The sequence below is a fragment of the Patagioenas fasciata genome, chromosome 16, assembly GCF_037038585.1.
Source record: "Patagioenas fasciata isolate bPatFas1 chromosome 16, bPatFas1.hap1, whole genome shotgun sequence".
Lineage (NCBI taxonomy): Eukaryota > Metazoa > Chordata > Aves > Columbiformes > Columbidae > Patagioenas > Patagioenas fasciata.
The window spans coordinates 4518656-4544123 of NC_092535.1; the positions used below are offsets into that span (position 1 = coordinate 4518656).

At 55.0% G+C, this 25468-nt stretch overlaps 2 protein-coding genes across 2 annotated transcripts; one reads left to right on the forward strand and one right to left on the reverse strand.

The window, feature by feature from the left end:
• Nucleotides 1-1103: 1103 nt before the first annotated feature.
• On the forward strand, nt 1104-12612 carry LPIN3 (lipin 3). The gene is made up of 20 exons (XM_071815636.1): nt 1104-1207; nt 3101-3301; nt 3626-3721; nt 4484-4719; nt 4931-5038; nt 5478-5598; nt 5769-6195; nt 7025-7124; nt 7245-7414; nt 7497-7590; nt 7798-7867; nt 8446-8538; nt 9001-9059; nt 9325-9451; nt 9686-9834; nt 9993-10079; nt 11088-11240; nt 11530-11641; nt 11735-11838; nt 11967-12612. The coding sequence occupies exons 2-20, from the start codon at nt 3110-3112 to the stop codon at nt 12109-12111; spliced, it is 2643 nt and encodes an 880-aa protein (XP_071671737.1). The 5' UTR covers nt 1104-1207; nt 3101-3109; the 3' UTR covers nt 12112-12612.
• A 665-nt stretch (nt 12613-13277) lies between these two features.
• EMILIN3 (elastin microfibril interfacer 3) lies at nt 13278-24617 on the reverse strand. Its single transcript, XM_065849803.2, has 4 exons — nt 24425-24617; nt 21558-21680; nt 18392-18639; nt 13278-17835 (listed from the first exon to the last, which is right to left on the reverse strand). The coding sequence occupies exons 1-4, from the start codon at nt 24613-24615 to the stop codon at nt 15914-15916; spliced, it is 2484 nt and encodes an 827-aa protein (XP_065705875.1). The 5' UTR covers nt 24616-24617; the 3' UTR covers nt 13278-15913.
• Between the last annotated feature and the right edge of the window lie 851 nt (nt 24618-25468).

The following is a 25468-nucleotide window of genomic DNA, read 5'->3' on the forward strand; positions in this document are numbered from 1 at the left end:
GACCCATTGTGGTGGCATCACTGAGCACTGGTCTAAGATGCCATGACAAGGACAAGACACCTGAGATGTCACATCCCAAGATGTCTATACCGAGGTTAGAGCAGGCTTCTCCCACCCTGGGTGAGTGTCTGGTGACCTGGCTGTGGGATTTGGTGGCAGCCGCCCACCCCGTGCTGCTTGTGAGCCCCCCTGGGGTGCTGGTGCTGCCTGGCACCAGCCCACCTTCCATGGGGACCGCAGCTGTGCCTGGCCACCCACAATAGCTGCTTCCAGTCCAATTTCACCCAGGGTTAGAGCTCTCAGAAATATTAAGCTGCTGGAAAACAGGCATTCTTCCTCAGCTGGTTTGTCACAGCCTTTAGGAGAGTTCCCATATTGGGTCTGGGACCTCATGTCTGGGCTGTGCTTGGCACTGTAGGGGCATGGGGAGGTTTCCATACCTCCCACTGCCATCAACCTTACCAGTGTGGTACAGCTGAGGAAACCGAGGCACAGGAAGGTAATGGGGCTTGCCTGGGAATGAGCTGTGGCATTTCTGCAAATCAGCTCATCAGCTGTGACCGAGCTGGATGGTTTAGACCCTTCTCCTCAGGGACTAAAAACATCCTAAACAACCATCTTCCAGCTTTTACACTTCCCTACTCTCATAAAGCAACATCAACTCTACAAGTGTGGGATGAGAGAGCCCTGCACACATACCAGCAGAACAACTTTTATCCCTAAAGTGCCACCAACTCTTGTGCAGCCACAGTACCCCAAAACTCAGCAGAGGGTGCTGGGGAATCACCTTCCCAGCTGGAGAACTCCAGCCTGGGTGGTCAGGCTGCAGTGGTCTTGTGGGATGCTGGGTTGGATGGAGAAGGAGGGAGGAAGGGTTTGCATCAGTGCAAGGCAGTCGGCAGCTGTGCCCAGAGGTGCTGGAGCAAACCAGCTGGTTGCAATGAGACACAGCTGCTCCATGCAGGTGTAAGCTGCCTCCCCAGATCCACCCTCCAGCCTCCCAGGAGCCCTCATAGGCTCAGCAGAAGGCACGATGTGGGAACTGGGTGCTGTTTGGGAGGCAGGGCCCTCCCCTTGCTCAGGTGAGAGGAAGGAAGTGTTGGGGAGAGGAGGAGCTGAGCGTTCCTTCTGGCAGAGAGCAGCTCCTGGGGCTTCTGGGCTGGTTGCACCAAAGTTGAGGAGTTGCTGAGGTCCTGTAGCTGTCCAGGTAATGGGAAAGGTCTTGGGCAGTCTGTGGTGTGGGTGTGTAGGGTGGGAAGGTTGTGCTGCTTGTGGGGTGGGTCAGGAGCAGAGCAGGCTGCTGTTAGCAAAATATCTGGTGTATTTGGGGAGGCTTTTTAGCTGGAGATGTGGGTGTGAGCTGTGCTGCCTCCATCGGGGAGGGTTGCTCCCTCTGCTAGGGCTGCATGGTGAAGGGCTGTGATCCTGCTTCTCCTGTGGTTGAGGTGTGGGAGTGCCCCCTTTCTCTACAGGGTTTGTTTGTTGAACGTGGCTTGGTGTCCCTGAGGTGACTTTGAAAACCTTTTCTCCTGCCCTGTCCACCTATTAATCTCTCTCCAGAGAGACACGTGAACCAGAGCTGTTCTCTTCCCTCTGTCCTGAGCTCTGGGGCTGAGCAGGCAGATGCCCAGGAAAGGAGCAGCTGTGCATTGAGGCAAGGGGACATGATGTCCCCTGGGGGGGATGCTGGCTCTGCAGAGGGGATGTCGCCCTGGCAGGAGATGCTCAGCAGCCTGTTCTGTGTGGCTGCAGCACTGTGTTGTGTCCTTGCACCATGTGCTTACTGTGAAGGTGCCACTCAGTGTGAGGCTGTGCCTGGGGATTCTTTCTGAACACCGTAGGCCGTGCAGGTTTCTATGCCCAGGATTTCCCCTATGCACTCTTTAGGTCTGCCTGACGTATGTCCCAGCCAGGAGCCTATCAGTGCTACCCTGGGAGCATCAGGAGCAGCCTGATTGTTCCTTCTCTCCAAAAATCCCCTCTTCTGCAGTGAGTTACCCTCTCCTGCTTGCTGCTGGGCTCTGTGGCACAGCAGGGAAGGCAGCTGGAGGGCTGCCCACCCGACAGCCATGCCCAGGAAAGCTGGGCTCAGCAGGTTAGTGGGTGGCCCCGTGACTCTGGTCCCGCTTGCAGCAGAGCTGATGGAGGCACTGAAGCTTCGAGAGCCAGCTAGAGTTTCCCTGCAGCCTCCCCCGGAGGGGGCTTTGGGCTTATTCCTGGCCATCACAGAGAGGTAGGGGGGGACAGGACATAGAGAGGTGTCCCCGTGCAGGCCGGCTTCCTGGAAGGCTGGCTGGGAATGGGACGGTGCTGAGCTTGTGCAAAACAGATCAGGGATGCTGGGTGGCTGCAGGGGCAGAGGGTTCATCGGGTGGCACCTGCTTGTGCTCATTCCTTTGGGTAAGGAACCAACTCTCACCAGTCTCCCCTTGGGCTGGGTGTGTGCTGGGGGCTGTGCTGAGAGCCCCCAGGGACACCATGCCATCAGCTGATCATGCTGCTGGCACAAGAGGTTTCCTTTAGTTCATCTGTGGTCCTTCTCAAGTGATCACTCTGTGTCCTCATCCTCTCTTTGGGGCAAGGCGGGGGTGTGGGGCTAACAGTTCTGGAAGCTGTGCTTGGTCTCTGCTGTGATGTATGGACACCAAGACCACTGTCCTGCTGATGCCAAGTGCTGAGCAAATGGAGCAAGTAGCTCCTCTGGCCCAGGAGCTGGGACCAACACCCCAATGCAGATCTGTGAGAAATACTCTAGGAGTTTCAATGCATTGACCAGGAGACAGCTGGCAGGGGGGGTATTTGTTCTCCCGTGAGGCAAGTGAGATGGTGCATCCCAATGACAAAGATTTCTCTCCTTCAAGCTGGATGCAATAACTGGTGCCCCGTCTTCTGTCCTGTTCTCTGGTGCTCACAGAGGCCCTGGCTGATCTCCATCAAGACGCTTCATGCATTTGCCTCAGTTTCCCTAGAGGTTTACCTGTCCTCCTGATGGGGCTGTGTTTGCAGCTCTGAAATGGCTCTCCTTGATAGAATTCATGTTGCACTTAGTTGCTGTAGCCCTATTTCTGTACCCGAGTATATCTGTGTCTCTCACTTGCAGTCTCAAACAATGAACTACGTGGGGCAGCTTGCTGAGACCGTCTTTGTCACGATGAAGGAGCTATACCAGGGTCTGAACCCCGCCACCCTGACGGGCTGCATCGATGTGGTCGTGGTGAGACAGCCCGATAACTCCTTCCAGTGCTCCCCATTTCACGTGCGCTTCGGGAAGCTGGGTGTGCTGCGCTCCAAGGAGAAGGTGGTAAGTGATGCCTGTCCTGCGACTGTGCTTCCTCTCTGGTGTCTCCAGACCTCGGAGATCGAACCCACAGGTTATGGAAGAACTTTGTTGGAAGAGAATGGGAGCCCTGTTGAAAGAGGTGGTTGCTAATTTTTGGAGGGGATGCCCCTGAATGGAACCCATCCTCTTCCAGGGAGGACTGTTCTTCCTGGGAAAATTGGGAGAAGTCCCTCACCTCAAAGGCTGGGTGACTGTCAGTCCTGCGAGCAACCCCAGCCTGTCCCCTCCCTGTGCACTGATGGGTGGGTGGGCTCAGATGGACAGGCTGCTTCTGCCCCTTGCCAGGTTGACATTGAAATCAATGGGGAGCCTGTGGACCTGCACATGAAGCTGGGTGACAATGGAGAGGCCTTCTTCGTCCAGGAGTCAGAGGAGAATGAGGTTGGTGATGAAGAGGTGCTGCTGGTCTCTGTCCTGCTGTGACCACCTGGAAGTGCAGGCTTGAGGTGAAAGGACCAGGCTTGGACTGCCCTTCTTCCCCAGGGGGACTCAATTATCCCCTCTCATGTTCTGTGTGTCCAGAAAGGTTCCTCCTTGAAGGACCTTGCAACTAGTGTGGAGGATCTGAGCACTGGAGCACCCTGAGGGAGCATTAGACCAAATATGTGCATTCCAGGCTGGCCTCCATCAATGGGCATGGCTCCTGGCCAGCCGGGCAGATATCTCAGAGCTTGGCCTCTTGGGGGATCTTGTGACAGGGATGGGAGGGAGCCAGATGCTGTGGAAGGCTGCCTGCTCCGCTGGGAAGCAGGATGGGACTGGTTGTGGCCTCCAGCAATCTTGGCAGCTTTCTCCCAGGCTGACTTGTCATTGCTGCGAACTTGGGCTGGGTTTGAGAGCAGGGTCTAGAGCTGGATCCCATTTGCTGCCTTTGTAATTATGGTCTTGTGGTGCCATCTCCTGCCTGCCTCTCCTGCCCGCGTTAAAGATGTCTTTAGCTTGTGGCTGGGCAGCTCTGCCTTTTTAAAAATTTTTTATTCACATGTCATATGTACAAAACCTTTCCTTTTGGGTCTAACCATGAAACCACCCCCAAGCTGAGAGCTCAGTGGTGTTGGTCATGAATGTTGCATAGACAAGAGCCATGAGCTGCCAGGAAAGGGTGATGCTGAAGCTGATGGGCTCTTCCCATCCATGTTGCAGGGCAGCATCCCCGCCCGTCTCTGTACATCTCCCATCCCCATGGAGGAGAGCCCGGAGGATGCTGCTCAGCCCTCTCATGCACAGGAGACCAGCAGCGTTGAAGGGACCCTGCGCAAGAAGAGGCGACGCAGGAGGAAGCCCAAGAAGAAGGAGGTTTCAGACTCAGAGTTAGGAGCCTGCAAGGAGTCCAAAAGTGAGATGTTTGTGAAGGAGCCATGCAAGCTGCCAGCCCACAGGTGAGCTGCTTGCTCTGGGCAGAGGGATGCAGTGGGTCAAGCCTCTAGGTGATGCCCAGCAGTACCGAATCACAGGGTGTTTCCAAGTTGGACCCCAACCTCCTGAGGAGTAGAAAGCCAGTGGAAATAGTGAAGTTGGGCATTGCTGGCTTTCCAGGAGAGGAGGCTGGTGCCTGAGAGCAACAGAACTGACCTCTTTTCTCTGCTGCAGTGATTCAGTGTATTTCTCCTTTGCTGATCTCTCCAAAGAAGAAACTGGGTCGTTGCAGTCCCCAGAGATGCACCCTTACTCTGATGGGGAACTGGCCTCCATGGACAGGTAACGGACAGAGCTGAAGTGATCTGCTCAGCTTTGAGAGCAGGGGACTTCCCTTGTGGCTGGGAAGGTGGTAAGGAAAAGCGATTTGGTGGTGTCAGGAGAAGAGGGTTTTCCTGGCTTGATATGATGTGCTTGAAGGAAAGCTTGGAGCCCATGAGGGACACTTGTGGCTGTGGTCACAGACATAAGAAGCCTGTGTCTACAGGGCTCTCCTGCCTCTGCTTCTGAGCTGCTTCTGGACAACTGGTGGCACAGCACTTTGCTGCCTTGGGCCTCAGCTTCTCATAGGTGTTGCTCATTTGTGATAGTCTTACGGAGTAGAACTGGCTCTGTGGGAAAGCAATCTTCCAGAGTTCTTGGCCCTAAATGTCCATGCAGTGATAGGAAAACATGGGGCTGTAGGGTAGATGAGGTGCCATATTACTTTTTCTTCTTGTAGCCCCAGCCTGAGCCATCCGTCTTCTCCCAAGAGTGACTCTGAGCTGGAGATCAGACCACAGGAGAGTTTTGCTTTAGGGGCTGAATCCCACATGCAGTGGACTTGGGGAAGGCTCCCTCAGGTGAGTCCCTGCTCTTGCTCTTCTCTAGCAACTGGTGGGAGGGGGGTGTCTGAAAGACCTGTAGCATGTGGAGGCAGCTCTGGCCAGACAGCTTTAAAAGAGTTGTCCTCTTCTACCTGATGCTTTGGGCACCTTCTCAACCTCAAACCTGTTCTTCTGTTTTCTTTGAGGTGAATAAATTGGAACGAGTTGAATCAGCCAAGTCCACAAAGACCATTGGTACTGCAGCAGCCACTGTCTCCGTGACACTGGTCCCAGTGGATGAGGCAACCCACTTTGTTGCCACCTCTCAAGGTCTGAGAGGAGATCCAAGCCCAGCAGGACCTCAGGGCGTACCTTATCCCTCAGCTGTATCTGTTGTTGAGCCAAAACCTGCAACCCAGGACGGGAATGACCTCCCCAGACTGAAGGACATCCCCACTGTGGGGGCAGAGAACTCATTGGAGGCCTCCTCAGCCCCACAGGAGAAACAGGAGGGAGGTGGGAGTGTTATGCCAGAGGTGCAGCCAGATGTGGAGCCCTTTGAGGGAGCTGCTGCTCTGAGGCAGGTGGACTCAGAGGACCCTGAGCCCCAGCTGGGAATCCAGAGAAGACAAGGTGAGTGGGTGACTGGTGCTGCTGGAAGTGGTGTTGGAGCCCAGAGGCGCCTCCGACTTGGATGAGGGACCAGGTTGTTCATTCAGTGTGACTCCTTCACGATCGCCCTGGGTATTCAAGGTGCAATGTGTTTGGTTTGCCTTCTCCATCTGCTACCAGCTCCTTTGCTTTGAAGAAACATTCCTCAGGTTCCATATCCCCAGGGAGGGCTTTCTTGCCTTTTGTTTCCTGAGCTCCATCCTTGGATGTCTCTGTTTTCACGTGCTTAGAAGATTTCTCAGCAGTGTAGACCGTATCTTAACTTCAGGTGTCTGGCAGCACCTGGCCTAACTTATGTCTTCGTCCTGAGCACGCCAAATCAGGTGGAAAATTGCCCAGAGCGAAGCATGCGTATGTCTCCCTTGACAGTGTATTTAAGGAGTCTTATGTGGTTACCTATCCTAACCAGCCTCACTTTTCCAGCCAGCATAAATTCAGGACAAAACTGTCTCACTGAAAAAGGGACATTATACAACAAAGGGGATCACAATGTGTTAACTTGCATGGTGTTAACTTCAAATGGCACCTTCAGATTGTCATAGAGGCACACAGGCAGGACTTTGGCCTGTCCTCTGTGTCCTCTTGGCATGTGATTTCATGCCAGTGCAAGTGTCTCAAGGTACTTTTGTTGCTGTTGATTGAAGGCTGCTTTTCAAGCAGCAAAAGAGGTGTCCTCTTTATATGAGATATGAATATGACACAGGAAAATGCTATTCACTTTCTCATTAGATGCTGGGGTCGTTGGGAAGGGGGTTCAGCTAAGCTCTCTCCCTTCTGTCTGTGCATTGAGGATCCATCAAAAGAAGTCCTCACCTGGGTCCCAGTGACGTGTATCTGGAAGACCTCTCCAACATGGACAAGGAGCAGGTGGCTCTCTATTTCCCCAGGAGGTATGGATTGCCCCAGCTGGCCAAGCTCAGACCTTCCTGAGCAATTCCCTTGCAGCAAAGCATGGAGATATGTCTTAAGCCATTGCCTGATGTCACCCCTGTTTATTCTCTTGCTGGTAGTGACACGGAGCAGAGCTCAAAGCCTATGGCAGATCCCAGCAACCCTCTGTGTGTCCAGCTGCCACCTGATTTGCCCACTGAGATCCCCATGGATTCCGACTCTGATTTGATGCCCACAATTGCCCTGTCGCTGTGTGGAGGCCTGGGGGGCAGCAGACAGATCTCTCGTGGTAGGTGGAAGGGGATGGAGAATATGCTGTTCTGAAACCCATTATGTATACCAGTGCCATGACACAACTTTTGTCTCATCAGAGAAGTTCATAGAGCACATGATCTCCTATCAGCAGTTTGCTGAGAATCCAGGACTCATCTATGACCCGAACCTGGTGATACTGATCAACAAGAAGTGAGTGGCCTGTTCTTCTTGCTGCTTCATCCCAAGATGACCACTGTGGCCCCTTTGTCCATGCAGAAGCACTTTCTGGGAAGTAGTCACATTCCTACAGGAATGGTTATATGTTGTGGGATGGGACTTTCTGGCCACACTGCAGGATGGCAATCTGGAAACACGCCTTGCTCCAGGGCAGTGATGTTCCCATCCCTCTTCTTCCAGGTATTACAACTGGGCAGTGGCTGCTCCCATGGTCCTGTCCCTGCAGGCTTTCCAGAGGAACATTCCTGAGGTGAGTGGCACAACTCATTTACTGCCCACGCTTCTCAGCAAGGCTTGAAGAGTGCAGTGGGGCTGCAAGAGGCCAAGCTGCCCATCTGGGGCTTTGTGGGCAGTGTGGGGCAGAGCTGAACATCACTCCAGCCCACAAACCCTGCGGGCTGTCCTTTCCCTCGAGGTACCTCAGGGTGGCTTTTAGACCTGGGTGCCACTGATTCCTGGAGAGCAGAGATTTTTTTTTTTTTTTTCTTTCCTGTCAAAAAACCTCCTATTTTGATGTTTGTATCTTTGCAAGGCTTTGCAGAGCCAGGAGCCCTGGTAGTGTGGGACCACATGAACCTGCTCCAGTGCTCTGTAGACCTGGCTGGGATTGTATGGAATAAGGCATCCAGATCTTTTTTTCTCAAGCTGCATGAGGGGAATAAGTCATTGTACCCTTCACACCAAAACCATCTCAGCTCACAATGTGGCAGGAGTCTCACATCTTATCCTGTGAATAATTCTGCAAAGGAAAACCAGCCTGGACAAGGGTCTCCTTAGCCTGTTGGCGGCTCAGCACTGACTTCATCCTGTGTTCTGCCGTGTTCACAGAGCACCATCGACCAGCTGGTGAAGGAGAAGATGCCCAAGAAAGGCAGCAGGTGGTGGTTCTCCTGGAGGAGGAAAGAATTCCAAGCAGAGGAGGTGTTTGCAGTGGTGACTGTGACAACCGTGTCCCCAGGGCACAGGAGTCATTCCGGTGTCTGGCAGGGGTGGGGGTAGGAGAGCAGCAGGGTCCTGGGAATGGCCTGAGTACAAGGGCAGACAGAGGGACCTGTTGGCAAGGTGACTTCTGAAGGTTACTGCTGTCCCCTCAGGTCTGTTAGTGCCTGGGCAGCAGAACAATGCCTGACAGTGCAGTAATGTGGACTTTGTAATGGTGACACTTCTTGTCAAGTGCCCCTCATGCCACCGCCCAGGCAGCACATGTCATTGCTGGTCTCCATGGCACCAGGTTGTGGTTCCTCTTCCATGGGGCAATGTCCTCATGAAGGCAGGGGGTGCATTGCCACCTCTCTTCTGGTATGGCTGCTCTGGGTGGCAGGGAGCCTAAGCAGCTCCTGCCCTTGGCACCAAGGTGCTGATGGCCCCGCTCTCTGCCCACAGCAGCCGAGGCCAGGGAAAACCAATGTGGAAATGCTGCAGCCCAGCTCTGCTCAGCAGGGGTGAGTGCCTCCCTCCCAGGCTGCCTTTAGGAGTCTGTGTGTGTTCTTGATCTCTCCTCCTCCTAAGTGACCAGTTATTCCCAAGTCTACCTAAATATTATGGCAGAAAGTTCAGTTAAGGCCCTGGCTGACCCCAGCCAAGCTCCTCCATGACTGTTTCCTGGTGGGTGGGTTGTCCTGGGTCCCTTCCAGGTATCCCTGGTGCTCATGGGGAAAACCATGGTGTGCAGAATAAAGCTAATCTGCTCTTCCATTCCTTGTGTAGGCAGGAGGGGGCATCATCCAGTGATGATGAGGCCCTGCACCCTGGCGACATGTTAGCAGCGGACACCCCTGCACAGAAATCTCTGCCAACTTACAAGAAATCCTTGCGGCTCTCCTCTGAACAAATCGTATGTCCTTTACTCCTCCTCCTTCACTGCCTGTTCGTTCATGTAGGGGTGAGACAACCCTTAAACAGAGATGTCACTCCTCCTCACCTCATGTGTTTTTTGGGGCATCTGAGTATTTTGCCCTGGGTGGCCACCCTGGGGTGTCTGGCCTGGCCAGGTGGCAGTCTGGGCTCTGGCAAGCCTTGTAGTGGTGTGAAGCTGGTGTGTACCGCTTGTGTTCCCTCTCTGCCCCAGGGAAGGCTGAATTTGCAGGATGGCCCCAACGAGGTGGCATTCAGCGTGACAACTCAGTACCAGGGCACGTGCCGCTGTGAGGCCACTATCTACCTGTGGAACTGGGATGACAAGGTGGTGATCTCAGACATCGATGGCACCATCACCAAGTAAAGGGTCTTTTTCCTACTCCATGCCCCTTAACCCCTAGTTAGGGGAAAGTGCCTTTTAAAGGCTTGTGTAAGCAGCTAGGAGGGACCACAAACCCCATTGTCTTCTTGATTGGCACCAGGTTGGATCATCCTAACCTGGTCTCCTTTCCTTCTAGGTCAGATGCTCTTGGCCACATTTTGCCACATCTGGGAAAAGACTGGACTCATCATGGGATTGCTAAGCTCTTCCACAAAATCCACCTGTAGGTATAGGGGAACTGGGAGGATGATGGAGGAGAGGCTGAGTGGGGGCCACAGCCAGGGTCCTTACAAATGCTGGCCAAAACAACCTCACTTTCTTCTGTCAGTGATGGCTGATGCTTGCTGTGCTGTCTGGCTGATGCTTTGGGGTGAAAGCCGATGTTTGTGTTGCCTTCCCTGGGAGGAGGGTGTGTTGATGGAGGCTTTGCTGGGGAGATGTAGCTAAGAACTGAAGATGAGATGGCATGAGATCACACCTGAGAGGCCAGAGGCACAGCTGAGTGCCCTCGGGTCACTGTGCAGCAGTGCCACGGGGGTCTGCCCAGCATTTGGGTGCCAGCTGCTTCTCTGGGTGCCCCCCTACCCCTAGGTGCCATGTTGCCCTCAACACCCAATGGAAGCTGGCAGCAGGTCCCCGAGGATCCCGACCTTCAGCTCCCGGCACCTGTGGCCACTAAGAGGCACTGTGGGCCCGCGGATGGCTCGTCCTGGAGCCGGGGGGGCCGCGGGGCTCCCGCTGCCCGCGGGACGTGGGGGCTGCGGGGTTGGGACTGTCCCCGCTGACACCCCGGCTGCCTCCTGTCACTTCCCAGCCCTCAAGAGCATCGTCCCCGAGCTGCCCATCCCTCCGTGCTGGCTGCTGGGGCGCTGCGGGGTCAGCGTCCAGCCACATGCAGCCTGAAAGGGGATGAGAAAGGTGCTGGCCTGGGTGTCTTGGTGGGGTGCATAGGGACTAAGCAGCAAAGGGCACTTAGCAGACGAGAGTCCAGCTGCTGGGAAGGACCTGGAGGGTGGTATGGAGTCCCCCCTTCAGTGCTGCTCCCCAGCAGCAAGGTGGGTAGGGATTTGTTTTGGCGTGTACATCTGTCCTGTTATTTATGAAGCCACCCTGCCTGCTGAAGGGGTGCACAGGTTTGGACTTAGGCCAGGTATTAAGCCTCTTCCTCTTTGGAGGAGCAGGAGGATGCTTTGTGCAGGGCACAGCTCAAAGTTCCCTGTGCTCTCTCTAGGAATGGCTACAAGTTCCTCTACTGCTCGGCCAGAGCCATCGGCATGGCACACATCACCAAGGGCTACCTCAAATGGGTCAATGAGCAGGGCTGTGCCCTCCCCAGGGGCCCCATCCTGCTTGCCCCCAGCAGCCTCTTCTCTGCTTTCCACAGGTACCACGTTCGTTCTTCCTCCATAGCCCTGCACCTTCTGTGTCCCTGGGGACACCACCCTCTTCCCAGCTTGATGCTGAGGGATGTTGCAACCTTAATCTGCTTCTGGCCTCCTTGGTGCAGGATGTCTTTCATGGGAGGCAGCAGGGGACCTGCCTGCCCTCCCTGGGGCTTTATGGTGAAGCTCCTGCAATGCACAAAATAACTTTTGTCCTTCAAATCACTTCTGAAGGTAGTGCTGGCCAGCCAGTGCCTCTGACTTCTGCTCTGTGCATGTCTTGTGCTGCAGGGAGGTGATTGAGAAGAAGCCAGAGGTGTTCAAGATCGCCTGCTTGATGGACATCCAAAAGCTGTTTGCTACGAAGCTGCCCTTCTACGCAGCCTTTGGGAACAGAGCCAGCGTGAGTGGGTCTCCCGGGGAGGAGGGACGGTTGGGGCTGGGGGGTGGTGTTGCCTTCCCACAGCTCTCACCCTTGCTGCCCTTCCTTGGGTAGGATGTCTACGCTTACAAGCAAGTGGGCCTGCCAGAGAGCCGCATATTCACGGTCAACCCCAAGGGAGAGCTGATCCAGGAGCTCACAAAGAACCACAAGTCTACGTAAGTGACCTGCTTGTTCCTTGGCACCTCTGGGTTAACCTGGCTTTATCCCAGAGAAGTATTTCATGGGGTAGAAAAGCAAACAAACCCCCAGTGACCCCACAGCAACTTCTTTCTTCCCCCCACAGGTACGAGCGGCTGTCGGAGCTGGTGGAGCTGATCTTCCCTCCCCTGGGGCAGAGCGGGAGTGTTGCTCTGGTGTGTCCAGACTACAGCCACTTTGCCTACTGGAGACCTCCGCTGCCTGCTGTTGACTTGGGTGCCTTCTCCTGATGCCGTTACCTGTGGAGACCTGTCCCAGGGCTCTCCTGTACATCCTCTGCCAGGACTGGATCCTCCAGATGCATCTCCTCTTCGCTGGTTGCTGCTCAGGCATTTTGCACTTCTAATACGGTTCATGTTCTGTACTAGGAACACCCCTTCTCTGAAACCAAAGGGGGATAAGACGGGGCTCTGACTCCACAAAAACTCCATTTACGAAGTGGAAATTCCTATGAGATGGGTCTTTTCTTAGTGCTCTTAGCACCTTTAAAGCCTGGCTCTTCTTTAAAGGTGGGGGTGGATCGCAGTCTTATTTATTGATGAGCCTCTGCTATAGCTATTTCTACCTCCAGTATGATCAGTGTTCCTAGACAGTCCAGTTTGGTGGCCGATGGAGTGAAGCTGTCCCATGGTTTAACAACTCATTAAGGCGGATGGAAGCTGTTTGGGGTTTTGAGTTTTCTTCACTACTATTAATTAACAGCAATAACTAATAAACAGTGCCTTAATCCAGGCTGCCTCTTTTCTGCTGTAGCCCTGTGCATGGAAGTGGGAGCCAAGCTCTGTGTCCTTTTACAAACCTGTCTGGGTTTATCCTGCTCAAGTGTCCTTCCGGGGGATCTGCTCTTGGTGGAGATGGGGGCAGGACCTGCAGCTTCCTTGGCCTGTGGAGCAGCTGCACTAGAAAAGGACCTTTTAATTTGCTTTTTTAATTTTTGTCTGCTGTCTTCAGGTAATGTTGCAAAATTGGTCTAATACAGGAAGCATTCTGTGTGTGCATTGGGGTGAATCTCTCTCGTGCCAGGAACCTCCCACAATCTTGTGCCAGGGCAGGAGGTGATTCCTGTGGCCCTGTATTGGAGCATCACAGTAAAGCTCAGTTGTCCCAAAGCTGGGTTGGGCTGAGACTCAACCAGCCTCTCTCCATGCTGGGGGGGGGGACTTCTCTGAAACCGGGGTGCCAGCACTGCTGTGTGTTCAGCCTGGTGCTCCTGCTCTGAGAGCTCTCAGCTGTAAGTACATAAACTGAAATAAAGCAGGCAGGAGCACTGCTGGCTTCCTTCTTGCAGTCTGGCATCCACCTCTCCTGCCCTGACCACTGGGTGTGAGTGTAAATCATGTCCTAGTCTGCCTGCCTTCAGGCTTTAACTCTGTATTTCTGAAAGTCACACAAATCATTTTGATCCTGGAAACCTCAGCAAGAAATACTTTATTTTTCTTTTTTTTCCTTTCCAGTACAAACACCTTTTCAGCTTTTAAAATCTGAACAAATGTACAAGGTTTTAAAAACAATAAAACACAGCCTTTTACCAGGATCAGTTAGCAACTGCCTGGGAAAGCTGCCCGTGCAAGGACACCCACCCAGGCACCATCTCCTTCCCTCTCCGCAAGCCAAAATTTTTAAAAAATGCCCTCTTTTGTACAAAGTTCATTTCACTTTTTAAACATGAATAGCTGAGAACTGTAATACAAGCTGTCCATAGCTTCAAGTGACTAGTCAGGAACAGTTCAAACATAGCACCATTTTCTGGAAGGTCAGACTTCTTCCTTGTCCTAGCTTAGTTATGGCCAGTCCCAGCTCCCTCTGTACTGGAGGAAACTGGTGCTGTTCAGCTGCTCTCTAACCCAGGCATGGGAAGGGCTGAACCTGGCCCTTGGCTTCGTTTTCTCTTTGGTTGTTGCAGCCCTTTTTCTCCCTGTTGTGAGAGGATGTGGGGAGGTGGGCAGGATGCTCCATTGCAAAGTACCAAGGGCTGACTTGAGACTCCTTCCATGGGCTGGGGGAAACAAAATAGCTTCTTTTTTGTCTAAGAACAGGTTTTGCAGGATGCCTGAAGGCAGCTGGAGGTCGCTCCTCTGCTGGAGAAGTGTCTCAGCAGCTGCAGCATAGCTCCAAAACAGCAAATCCCAGAGCAGCAAGCGGGTCCTGGTGCTGTGAGCATCCAGTGGGGCTCCGTGATCGGTGGGATCTCAGGTCCCTTCTCCCTCCTACAGTGCTCTCTACTCCTACGGTTGATGGCCCATGCTTCTCTTGCAAAGGAAAGAGTTTTTACCACATCAGGGTAACATGATGCAGCCAACTGGACTCAGTGATCCCTGTGGTTCTCCCCAGCCTGGAAGCATCTGCTTCAGGGAGATCATCCAGTTTTTCTGGGAGGAAACGGGAGAAAATGCAGCTGGATGCACCTCTGCTGGGAGCTGGTGCTGCTTTGAGCTGGTTGGAGCAGGGGGAGAACTGGGGTGCAGAAGAGCAGGGATGACCAGGCGAGGGTGATGGGCACAAGGTGGGAGCTGGAGGGTGGCTGGCATGGGAAGGCTCGGTGAGCTGCAATGTCGAGCTGCTAGAAAAACATATTCCTCTGCTATAAAGTGCCGGAGCTGTTAAGATGGAGGCTCTTTAATTTCCTCTTCATCCTTTCTGGTAATGAAGTCCCCGTTGGCTGAGCAGCAGAGGATGCCCATGCTGGGCTCCCCAGGTGAGGTGGGTTTTGTGTGCGGCAGCCACGCAGTCCAGGCGCCGGCTCTGTATGGCAAGGCTGGAGTTGCTGAGGAACATGTACAGCCTTCTCCAGCCTGCGTGTTCATGGAAAACTAGAGCCAAGCTGAGAAAATAATTTTGCCGTTCCCAGGCTGAGGAGAGGTCTGGAGAGCTGCCCTGCTCCCTGTCCCCAGCGCTGCACGTCAGTGCGGGGCCCTGGGGCTGTGGCAGCCCAGTGGGCTCAGAGGAGCGTGAGGAGGATGCAGATAAGGCCTCTTTCTCACACCCTGGAGTGGCTGCAGCTCTCCTGCCCCGGGCTGAGATGAGGGAAACCACGTTCACAGTTTGAGAAATAAAAACAGGAGAGAACTAGAGCTGGAGGGAGGGACTACTCCACGTCCAGCAGAGACACATGTGTCTTTGGGGAAGATGCAAGTTTTCCACACCCCTTCGTGTCAGTCCCAGGTGTCACCACAGAGAGGGTGCAAAGCCCAGTACCCCCTGTGGCAGATGCACTCGACGCCCCCGCAGGGCCTGTCCCCAAATGCTGGTGCAGTGGGTTGTAGCTGCTCAGTGAGATTCTCCAAAATATGGCAAGGGAGATGGGGGCAGCAAGAGGAAACTTGGAAATCAGATGAGCACCATACAGTGGATTGTTCAAAAATACACATATATATATATACCACATATATATATGCATAGCGTGTTTTCCCAATGCATATCCTCATATGCTCCATAAGGCATGTGTGTTTGCATGAAGGAGGGAACAGGATAAATGGATTTACCATACACGAGGAGGGCTGTTGTCTCGTAGAGGGGAAGGCAGTTCCCAGGGGAATGTGGGAATACGTGTGTTCTTTGAAATCCACAATTCCTGGGGTGAGTTTCGTTCCCCATAAGGAGCTCTGGCTCTGCTCAGTCCCTGCATTAAGACACAGGTGGTCTTTAGGTCAGAGAAACTCTATTCCTCAACTGACAACTACAGGGTTGTGTTCTCCGAGAAGCGATAAATCCGCAAAAATAAAATTGAAAAACAAAACAAAACAAAAATGAAAAAAATGTTCCCGCCTCCAGCTTCCTCCTGAATTATCCTTCTGGGGTCGTCAGCCCAGGAGCCAAAGCAACGCCCCCAGCCAGGAGGCAGAGACCCAGCTGCTGGGCGTTGGGAGGTGACTACCCTAGCAGAGTTAGGAGTTATGGAAAAGTGGGGCCAGCAAGAGATTTTTTTTTTTTTAAAAAAAAAAAAGGTTTGTAGCAGCTTTTAATTTACCTTTTCATTAAAAAAAAATATCCCAAGAGCTGTTGTCACATTGGAGCAAGTCTGTGTGATATAAATTAATCCTGTCCTTCGCGGGGAGGAGGAGGAAGCTGCTGCCCCTCCACCTGCTCTTCCAAGTGGCTGACCTGCTCCGACAGCTCGGAGACCTTGGCTTGGCAGTCGAGCAGGTTGTCCTTCAGTCCCGTTATTTCCTGAGAGTGGGTAGCCAGGGTCCCGTTCATGTGGTCCATGTAGTCCCACAAACTGCCCGTGTGTTTCTCCAGTTCGTCCCTGATGCCATCCAGACTCCCCGTGACGGCACCCAGCCGGCCACAGGTGTTCTCCACCCGGGCCACTCGCTCATCGAAGTGGGCGATCTCCTGCTGCAGATCATGGCCCACGCTCTTGCAGGAGCTCAGGTCACTGATGATCCTGGCTTTGAGTCGTTCCAAGTCTCCCTTGAGGTTCAGGACACGCCGGTTGCTGAAGAAGAGCTGGGAGCCTTGGTCATTGACTTTCTCCTGGATGGAGTGGACCTCATCCTCGATCTTCCGCTCGTGCTCATCCAGTGAGGAGTTGATGTGTGACATAGTGTCTGAGTACTGGGAGACAGAGTCCTTGAGCCCCGTCAGAGACTTGCTCACGGTGTTCAGGTTGATCTTTAGCAAGGTGATCTCCCCTTGCAAAGCCCCCGACGCTTCCTCCTCGATTCGCCGCTGGATCTCCAGGATGGTGGCGTTCAGCTTGCGCAGGAGGTCATAATTGCTGTCCATCCGGAGAAGCAGGTCCTGGTTCTTGTTCTGGCAGTCTTCAATCTCTGTCCGGAAGGTTTCCACATCTTTGGAGGCGGAGGAGCAGCCTAGGGAACAAGTGTTCTCCAGCGTGATGAGGCGGTTCTGCAACACCTCCAGTGTCTTATCCGTGCGTTTCCTCATGCTGGCAAGCTCTCCCTCCAGCACGGGCACCACCGCTCCATCCATCCCCGTGGGAGAACTGACATTGTTCAGCTCCCCCACGATGGTCATAAACCTGTCCTCCAGGGTCTGCATTTTGTCTTCAAAGGCAGCCCTCATGCCATCCACCTCTGCCACCACCGTGCCTCTCATGCTGTCCTCTATACCAGAGCAGCAGCTCCCTGTTTCTCTCTCTGTAGCATTGAGTCTGGCTTCCAGGTCCTCAAAGCGCCCTTCAAAAAGGTTCCCTAGAGTGACAGTGGAGATTTCTCCATTCAGCTGTGAGTGCAAGTTCTTCTGGGACTCAGAGATGCTGTGAAGGCCTTTCTCAAGGATGTTCATGCGATCGGTGAGGTAGTCCAGGTTGCTGCAGCAGCTTTCCACCACCGTCAGCCCTTGGATCTGGGTCTCCAGCTGGGAGATCTCTTTCTTGATCTCTAGCTCCTTCCCATCCAGCGTTTGCTGCAGCCGCAGGTTGGCAGCTTTCTCCTCCTCGCACTGCTGCCGCACCTCTTGGATCCGGAAATCACACGTGGTCTGGATCTTGCCCAGCTTCTTCTCGAAGCCGTCAAGCAGCTCTCCGCGCAGGTTGCTCAGCCGCGTGTCCACGTACTCCTCCAGCAGGTCAATGGAGGTGAGGGGCGAGGGCCGGGCTGACTCCAGAAGATGCTTGATCTGCCCGTCGTGGTCCAGGACCATGCCGCGAACCTCGTGCAGCAAATCTGCCTTAGTTTTCAGCACATCGCTCACCTCCGTCACTTTGGTCAGGATCTCGCCCACGGGAGGGTAAGTGGCAATGTCGGCTTTGTCCGCCACGTCCACCAGGCCGTCAGGAATGATGCCGAAACCCACGGTCGAGTCAGGCGCGCCTGGGCTGTTCATCAGGGAGCTGATCATCTTGGTGGTATCCTCCTGGATGGCCAGGCGCAGGCGGTCCCCCAGGCCGCTCACCATGGTGTGCAGGCTGTCGTAGGACTGGGAAAGGCGTCTCACCTCCTCCTCCAGCCGGTCCAGGCGGTCCCCAAAAAGACCGGGCAGCTTCCTGCCTGCACGGGGAAAGAAAGAGAGAGGGGACAGTCAGGGCTGGTGCTCCTTTGACATCTCTCCTAGGCTGTCTTCTAGATTTGAGTCATTTTCCATACTAACATTAGCTCCTGTCCCCCTCTTGTTGTCATTTCAGCCAGATATCAGCCCAACCTTCCTCCTTTTCCCTAACACCTCTTTCTAAGCTGATCAGGAAACCCTCTTTTCTTTCACTGCGCAGGATCAAACCCTCTGCTCTCAAGTTCAATAGCGGGTGATGAGAAGAACCCAGGAGAGTTTCATATTGAGACATAATCTATTGACCCCAAAATTAATGGAAAAAACGCTTCAAAGCAACAAGGAAAGGCAACTTTGAAGCAACACGTTTTGAAATAAACTATGTTAAAAAAGCAAGTGACCCTCAAAGCAACCAAATGTCAGGTGTCTGATCAGGAAGCAGGTCACCCCCCACAGGTTTGCCAAATTCGTGCCCTGTGCTGGAACAGAGAGAACCCAGAGGTTTGAGAGCGTGCCGCTGGTGTGGTAACCCGGGGATGTGAAGCAGGAGCGAGATCTCACCATACTGATTCTTCTTTGGTCCTGGGAACAGGTCAGGGTGGCTTTTTGGATGGGGGGGCAGTCTGGGGATTGGAAACATCTTTTGCCCCGGAGGCATTTTAGGGCTGGGATGCTGGGGCAGGAGGCCGGGCTGGTCGGTCGGGCTGTCGTGACACCCTTCTCCCATGAAGCCCGGGCAGCACCTCCAGGCCAGCTCAGTCACTGTCTTGTAGCCAATCTTGTATTTGGGTCTGAAGAAGGTGCGGTACCTTTCCAGGACAGGGGAGGAAAAGAGAAGACAGTTTAGAGAAGCAACCTCAACATCAAGCGATAGAGAAGAGCAGGACCATGTGTCCTGTTGGGTGTGGGAAAGCCGGGCTGAGGGCCATGTGCTGCACCTGCAGACCACCACCCAGCTCCTCCAAGAGCTCTTGCTGCACCACAGCTCAGTGCACCATCACAGCACCCACCGAGGGACGTGACTCATCAACCAGCACTCCAAAAACACCTCTCCAGGACTGGACCATGAGGTGCAGGTGTGATGGCACATGGTGAGAGTACAGTTCTCCCCAACAAGTTGGTAACACAACTAGATGAGCCTGAGAAGTAGCCTGGGGGTGAGCAGGGTCTATCTGAGAAGAGCCATTACTGATATATCTGTGGTTTCTGGAGAGGTTTTCTTCGTTTATTGGATTTTTTTTAAGCTGGGACTCCTGATGTCAGTTTAGAAAAGCAGCTAGAAGTGTATTGCTGTGGTCTGCGTCCTGACAGATGACCACTGTGACAGACGCCACACAGTTTGGCAACTTTTGGCTTGGAGGAACATGAGATGAAGTGACGGAAGCGATTCCAAAACCCCTGCAAGCTCAGATCACTTCCAAGAGGGGTCTGGGCTGCTTGTGAGTGTGTTTTGCACTTTAAATAGACCTAGACACTTTTCTAGTGGGGTAAAAAAAACCCATCATAACTCTAGTCCTGTCCTGAAGCCTCCAGGAAAGTTGAAATACCTTTGCAAAGGTACTTTCTCCATCTGTGGAGGGATCAGTTTGATGGGAAGCCTATGTGGCTTGGGCCAGCCCTGCAAGCAAGGGCTTTGGCGGTGGAGCAGCAGAGCCCTGGCAAAGTTCACCCTCATGTCACGAGGTGTGCACAGAGGACGGCTCCTTGCATCTCCTGCCCCAGCTGGGATGCCCTGGGAGGTTTCACCATCACCAATTTGGACACCACAACATTGTCCCCCTCCCTTACACAGCAAACAAGGGTGTGAGCCCTTCTCCTTGCCCGGTGGGACACAGACACCTCTCGCTCTACGCGGGGTCCCACCAGCCCCACGGGGAGGACTGCTGTTCCTGGCTCTTCCGTGGCACATTCCTGTGAGGTGGCAGGGATGGGTAGGACCCTGGCAGCCCCCATGGCCCCCACTGCCAGCTGAGCTGCACAGGGCTGATGACAGCCCTCACCACCCCTGAAACGCTGATCCTTTGAACCCGCCTCTTGGAAATTTCCTATTTGAATTTACCAGGGCCTGAAAATCCTGAAGTTTGCCGTTTTGCAGCAACACATACAATCAGGTCCTTGTTCGTCTCCACCACGTTCAGCTGAAGGTCTCTGAGGAGGTGACACAATCATCTGTGAATAGATCCCTTACACAGAGGGGCTGCGTGAGGTGCTCGCACTTACCCCATCGCTCGAGGCAGCACATGGGGCTGAGCCCCTGTCCCCCCCATCCCTGCCCAGGTCCTCGGTGTCCCTAGCCCAAGCTGCACCCCCCAGGCAATGCCACTTCACACGATTCCCAGGGTGATAGAGCCACCTCCATACGAACCGCTGGGCAGGAAGAGAAAGCAAACCTAAATCCTCTGTTCTTTGAATCGCTTCGAAATTTCTCAGCGTCAGCAGCTTCCCAAAAGCATGGGACAGCTTCTACACAAGCTCTTCTTTTTGTTATTCCTCTTCACAGGCTCTGCTGACTTTCTGTGGTCTTTCCTTAGTGTGTAGAAGCCTGCCCAGATCTGCCGCTGCAGGAGATCGTTGTGCCCAGCCACTGGCAGGAGCTGAAGTGAGGATGAGGATGGCATCCAGAAGGCAAAGCACCTTCTCTGTGTCACACTGGCCTCTGCAGAGGAGCCTGGAGCCTTGTCCCTCTGTTCCAAACAGCAGCAAGGGGAAGTATTTATTGCAGCTGCACAAACATTAACTGATGGCCCCAGTGTGTGGAAAACCGATATTTCCTTTTCATGGAAGGATGCAGAATCCAAGGCTGTGCAGAAAGTCCTGTTGCAGGTCCAGCTGCTTTCAAAAAACACCCTGGTTTTGCTCTCATTTTGTTCGAAGGGTTGGAGGAGCCGAGCAGCAGAAACAAAGGAGGATCCTCTGCATGGGTACCAGCGGTTGCAGGATGTCCTGAAGTCTGCGAACGCTGCTAAAGCACTTCTGATGGGAGCAAGGAAAGAGCCAGGAGAGGCTGTGAGCTAAGCCCATGTCACCGCTGGCATGTGGCGAGTCCTGGGCAGCTGCAGCACTGGGTGCCGGTGCCACAGGAGGGATGCCAGGCTCCGACGAAAGCCCCTCTCAGCCTGGTTTTCCTCGGTGTTCAGCTCTGCTGCTCTCAGCAAGCACAGGGAGGATGCAGAGTGCAGCACTTCTGCAAGGAGCATCCTCCCCAGCCGAGGGGCTGCCGGGGGTGGCAAAGCACAAAGCCCCAGCGTCCACCCTGCCCCAACTGTAACTCTAGTTTCGGCATGGCAGGGTGATTTCCTCTGGTATTGATGAGGTGGCAGAAAGTTTTGCAAATGTTTTTGTGGGGCAGGAAGCTCTCAGCCACCCTCAACCCACAGGCTCCGTTCCCTCCTCCTCTTGGTCAAGCTCTCACCTCGCTGCCATCTTGCTGCCAAATCGCAGGTCTGTGACAAAACACTTCCCTGCACACACACACATGCTCCCTCATGCCTTCCTGTGATGCTCTGATTGATTTCTGATGAGGGACAGAGCTCCCTCTCCCTCCTGACAGATCCCATCTTGCTTTGTCCCACCATTGCTCCCCCAGTGCTGCCCACCCCATCCAGGAAAAGCCCTTCAGACCCTTTCCCTGGAAAATGGGAGCTAATGGTGGGAAGGAGCCAAGGAGAGCAGCAACGCAAAACTGGGAAGGGAAGGAAGCTGTGTCCCAGTGTCACCCCATACTCACAGCACTTTCCCCGGGCACTTGGGTCCCCAGCTGCACTTGTGGTACTCAGCCTTGACGTAGCTCTCGGCCCCGTCCTGCAGCATGCACGTCACATTGCGCTGTACCACATAGGCACAGTAGCTCCTAGGGAGAAGTACAGTGAGACATTGTCACCTCCTGTCCGGGACTGTCACTCCCTGCCCCAGCAGGTAGCAGCATCCCAGCTATTCAGCCCATCCCCAGGCATGTTTGCACCCCCTGCTGAACACTGCGGTGAGGTCTTGGAGGGGCCAGCAATGGCAGGGACCCCCCAGCCTGTGCAATTGCTGGGAAGGGACATCACCCACCTCACCCACTGGGGATGGGGACAGCAGGGGGCCTGGGGGAGTGCAGGGAGTGGGAATAGAGCACCAGCAGCTCCAGGCACAGGACCTCTTCTGAGCCGAGTAGTAAACCCAGGTGCTGAGGATGAGGTGACTGGGAGGAAGGCTGTGTGGGAAGGATGTGGAAACATTGGTAGGACAGATGGAGGCCCAGGCTGTTCCAGATGAAGGCAGGGTGGCCGGCAGGAGCAGATGGACTTGGTCTACAGGGGCAGAGACAGCAGGGATGTGCGGCGAGGCAGGGATTAAGGGCAGGTGGATGTGGCAGATGGCAGAGCGGGAAGAGAGGAGGGCACAGGCACACAGAGTAGAGCTGAGGCAGAGATGGAGGGTCAGCAGGATGGAGCAGATGGGCCGGCACAAGCTGCAGATGCTGGGAGGTGTTCAGTGAGGCAGGAGGACGTGGCTCTCCCTGTGCAAGCTGGGGTCACTGCGGCTCGGCTGCCTGGCCACAGGCTGGGAAGCAGCCAGGATCCCCTGGCATCGCTATTGCATGGCTGCAAAGAGCAGCCTCGAGACTGACCACAGAAACGAGCTGCAGGGCCTCAGCCCAGCTCTCACAGGCTTGGCGTGATGATGGTCTGGATGGTGTTGAGACATCTCTGGCAGGTGAAAGCAAGGGAAGGGACAGGGACAGTCACAATGGAGCAGAAAGGTTTTGCAGAGAAGGACTGTGCTATGTCCTGTCTGGACAAGTGAGCATGCACATGTGTGTTTGTGTGCGCAGCCCCCCCAGCTGTCACCCTCTGGAGACAGAGCAGTGGGGCTCTGAGTGAGGAATGATGGGTGAAGAAGGGACAAGTACCAATGGCAAACACATGAAGACAAAGTACATCCCCCACCCATGCCAAGACACATCATGAACCCCCAGTGACCCCATCCAGAGGCTCCAAGCAGGTTCCTCTACCTGCGTGGGGCAGGAGCTCCTTTGGTGAAGCCGCAATGTACAAGCAGGTTCATTCTCTCTCCAACACTCTGGCTCTCCCTGCTCCCTCCCAGCAGGGATCCCTCAACCCCACACCCCCAACACATTCCCCTTGCTCCCCCAGGAGCAGCACCAGCCTCTTTGCTCCCCTGGGATGGGCACCGCAACTCCCAGCAGGGCCTGGTATTGCCAGCCTGCCCTGGCTGCCCAGGCAGGTTCTGCCTGGGTGAGGGGTTTCCAGGCTCAGCGCGTGTGCAGGGATCTGTGCTGCTCCCCACTCCTTCAAAAATGAGTCATTTGTCCACACACAGGGCCATGCGAGAGCAAAGGCCAGCCACTTTTCTCAGCTGGAGGGAAGGGAGATCATGTGTGCATGTGGAAATTTGGAATCACTGTCTATCCATAAATCCAGGATCCATTTACAAACACACTGCTAACTCCCTCTCTAAGCTACTAGCCAACACGGACAGATCTACTAGCCATTAGTAACAGACACTGACTACCTGTGACTACTTGGCTAAGGTTCTGGCTCACTCTCCTTCTCAGAAAGCCCTTTCCTTCTCACCCACCTGTGGCTGGCAGTTTTATAGCTCCAGACTGATGTTTTAAGAGTGAGCAGCTGGAAAATGTTATGGGTTTTGGAAAGCTCTCACTGGCACTGCCAGTATTATTCGTCTCAAATGTTACTTTATTCATTTCAGCTTGTTCATAACACCACATCCTCCTGTTTTCAAAGAAGCCCAAAAGAAACAGTTCTAGCAAACAAGCAGTGAGGGAAGAGAGCCCCCCATCAATGTAACAGCCTTTTTGCGGCTGAATGGAAAAGGTCTGTACTACGTGTAAAGCACACATTCCTCGCCTGCTTGAGATTTCCAGGTTACTTGAAAACATATTTAAACTCTAGCAAGTCTGTGCTTTACAAGCAAATCATCAAATTCCCTCCAAATCAATCTGCATTTTCATGTGTAGGTCTGTACACTGCCATCCCCCCCTCCTGCACATCACACCCCTATGCCATGCAGAACAGATACATGCATCTACCCCACAAACACACACAGGCATCCCTGTCCCACCCGGGACGCCAGCACACACACCCCCTCGAGCCTGCTCCCATCCTGCCGCACTGAGCGGCCCCCCAGCCTTGCTCTGAGCAGAGGGTGTGCACCAAGACACATGGACACCCCTGCTCTGCCCCGGATGCCAGCCCCTGGACAGTGCCCGGCAGCTGGTGTGGGGCAAGGGATGCCCATGGCAGGTACCCAGGGGACAGATGCCCAGCAAAGGATGCCCGTGGCTGAACACTGGCAGACAGTGCCCATGATTGTTAAGGGAGGAGCTGGTACCCACTAAGGGATGTCTGTGGCAGCCGGTCCCCCAAGGACGCTGCCCGCTGAGCCCAGACTTGTGGCTGGTAGCCGGTGCCCGCGGACTGTGCCCGGTAAGGGATGCCCGACGGGAGGTGGTGTCCGGAACGCCCCGCAGCGGTACCCAGGGGCCGATGCCCGGCGGCGGCGGCGCTTCCCAGTGCCCGCGGGATGGGCTGCGCGGCCGCGGCCGGGGACGCGCAGAGAGTCGCTTACTTGTGCTTGCCCACGGGCTTGCCGGGGCCGAGCTGCGGGCTGGAACCGGCCGTGTAGAGGCTGTACCTGCCGCCGTAGGGCAGGGGAGCGGCGGGAGGATAGAAGGTGCCCTTGGCGTCGGCGAGGGCGAGCAGCGTCCCCAGGGAGAGCCAGACGAGCAGAGCTCCGCGGCAGCGCAGCGCCCGCCGCATGGTCCCGGCGGCAGAACGGGACGGGACGGTTGCGGGCCCCGCCGCGACGGCGCTGCGGAGGGGACCGGAGCGCCGCCCGCTGCGCCCTGCCCTGCCGGCCCGGCCCTGCCCGGCCCTGCCCGGCGGCACACGCTGCTCCGCTGCCCGCCCGACCCCTTTTGTACCGCGGCGGCGGGGGCGGGCCCCGCTCCTCCTCCCGCCCTCCCTCTGCCGCCGACCCCCGGCCCCGCAGGCGGGGAGACAAAGCGGAGCCCCCCGGCTGCCACCCCCCACCACATCCACCCCTATTATGCCCCCGCGCCCTCCGAGCAGCCCCCGCGGTGCTGAAGCTCGACCCGCACAGCCTCCAGCGAGCTCGGAAGAGAGCGCTGCCGGCCCCGGAGGGGCTGGAAGGGACCTGCATCCCCTCCCCGGCTTCGGCCCCAAAGCTGCCACTTCTGCCACTGCCCCTTCCCTTGCCACCGGGTGTTTGTTCCCGCGGGGCAGCAGGTGCAGTCGGGTCTGGAGCTGCGGAGTACCCGCCCGGCTCCTCGGCCACCCCCAGCCCACATCTCTGCTCTGCTTCACCCCGGGGCATAGGCAAAGAGAAAGGCTGGAGGGACCTCAAAACTCTGTCCCTTGGGTGCATGCGGCTTGAGGTGAACTTTGCTGCTGGAGATTGGCATCTGTCAATCATGTGGCTGGCGCCAGCCTGATGCACAGAGCACCAGAGAACTCAGCACCTGGGTTTTGCAGGAAGGGCTATTCTGGAGCTGACATCAGCCCTCCGTGGTAGATTTGGGCTTTGCTTCCAGAGAGCGGGGAATCCCTCGCTTTCCCGCAGACCTGTGGATCTCCCACAACCAAGGGCATT

What these genes read in the sequence shown, in the direction of transcription:
- LPIN3 (XM_071815636.1), top strand. Translation starts at nt 3,110, where the DNA reads ATGAACTACGTGGGGCAGCTTGCTGAGACCGTCTTTGTCACGATGAAG. An exon ending in TCCAGAGGAACATTCCTGAG is followed by an intron (nt 7,868 to 8,445) that starts GTGAGTGGCACA and finishes CCGTGTTCACAG; the next exon opens with AGCACCATCGACCAGCTGGT. An exon ending in GGCTCTCCTCTGAACAAATC is followed by an intron (nt 9,452 to 9,685) that starts GTATGTCCTTTA and finishes TCTCTGCCCCAG; the next exon opens with GGAAGGCTGAATTTGCAGGA.
- EMILIN3 (XM_065849803.2), bottom strand. Translation starts at nt 24,615, where the DNA reads ATGCGGCGGGCGCTGCGCTGCCGCGGAGCTCTGCTCGTCTGGCTCTCC. An exon ending in AAGCCCGTGGGCAAGCACAA is followed by an intron (nt 21,681 to 24,424) that starts GTAAGCGACTCT and finishes ACTTCTCCCTAG; the next exon opens with GAGCTACTGTGCCTATGTGG. An exon ending in AAGTGCCCGGGGAAAGTGCT is followed by an intron (nt 18,640 to 21,557) that starts GTGAGTATGGGG and finishes TGTCCTGGAAAG; the next exon opens with GTACCGCACCTTCTTCAGAC.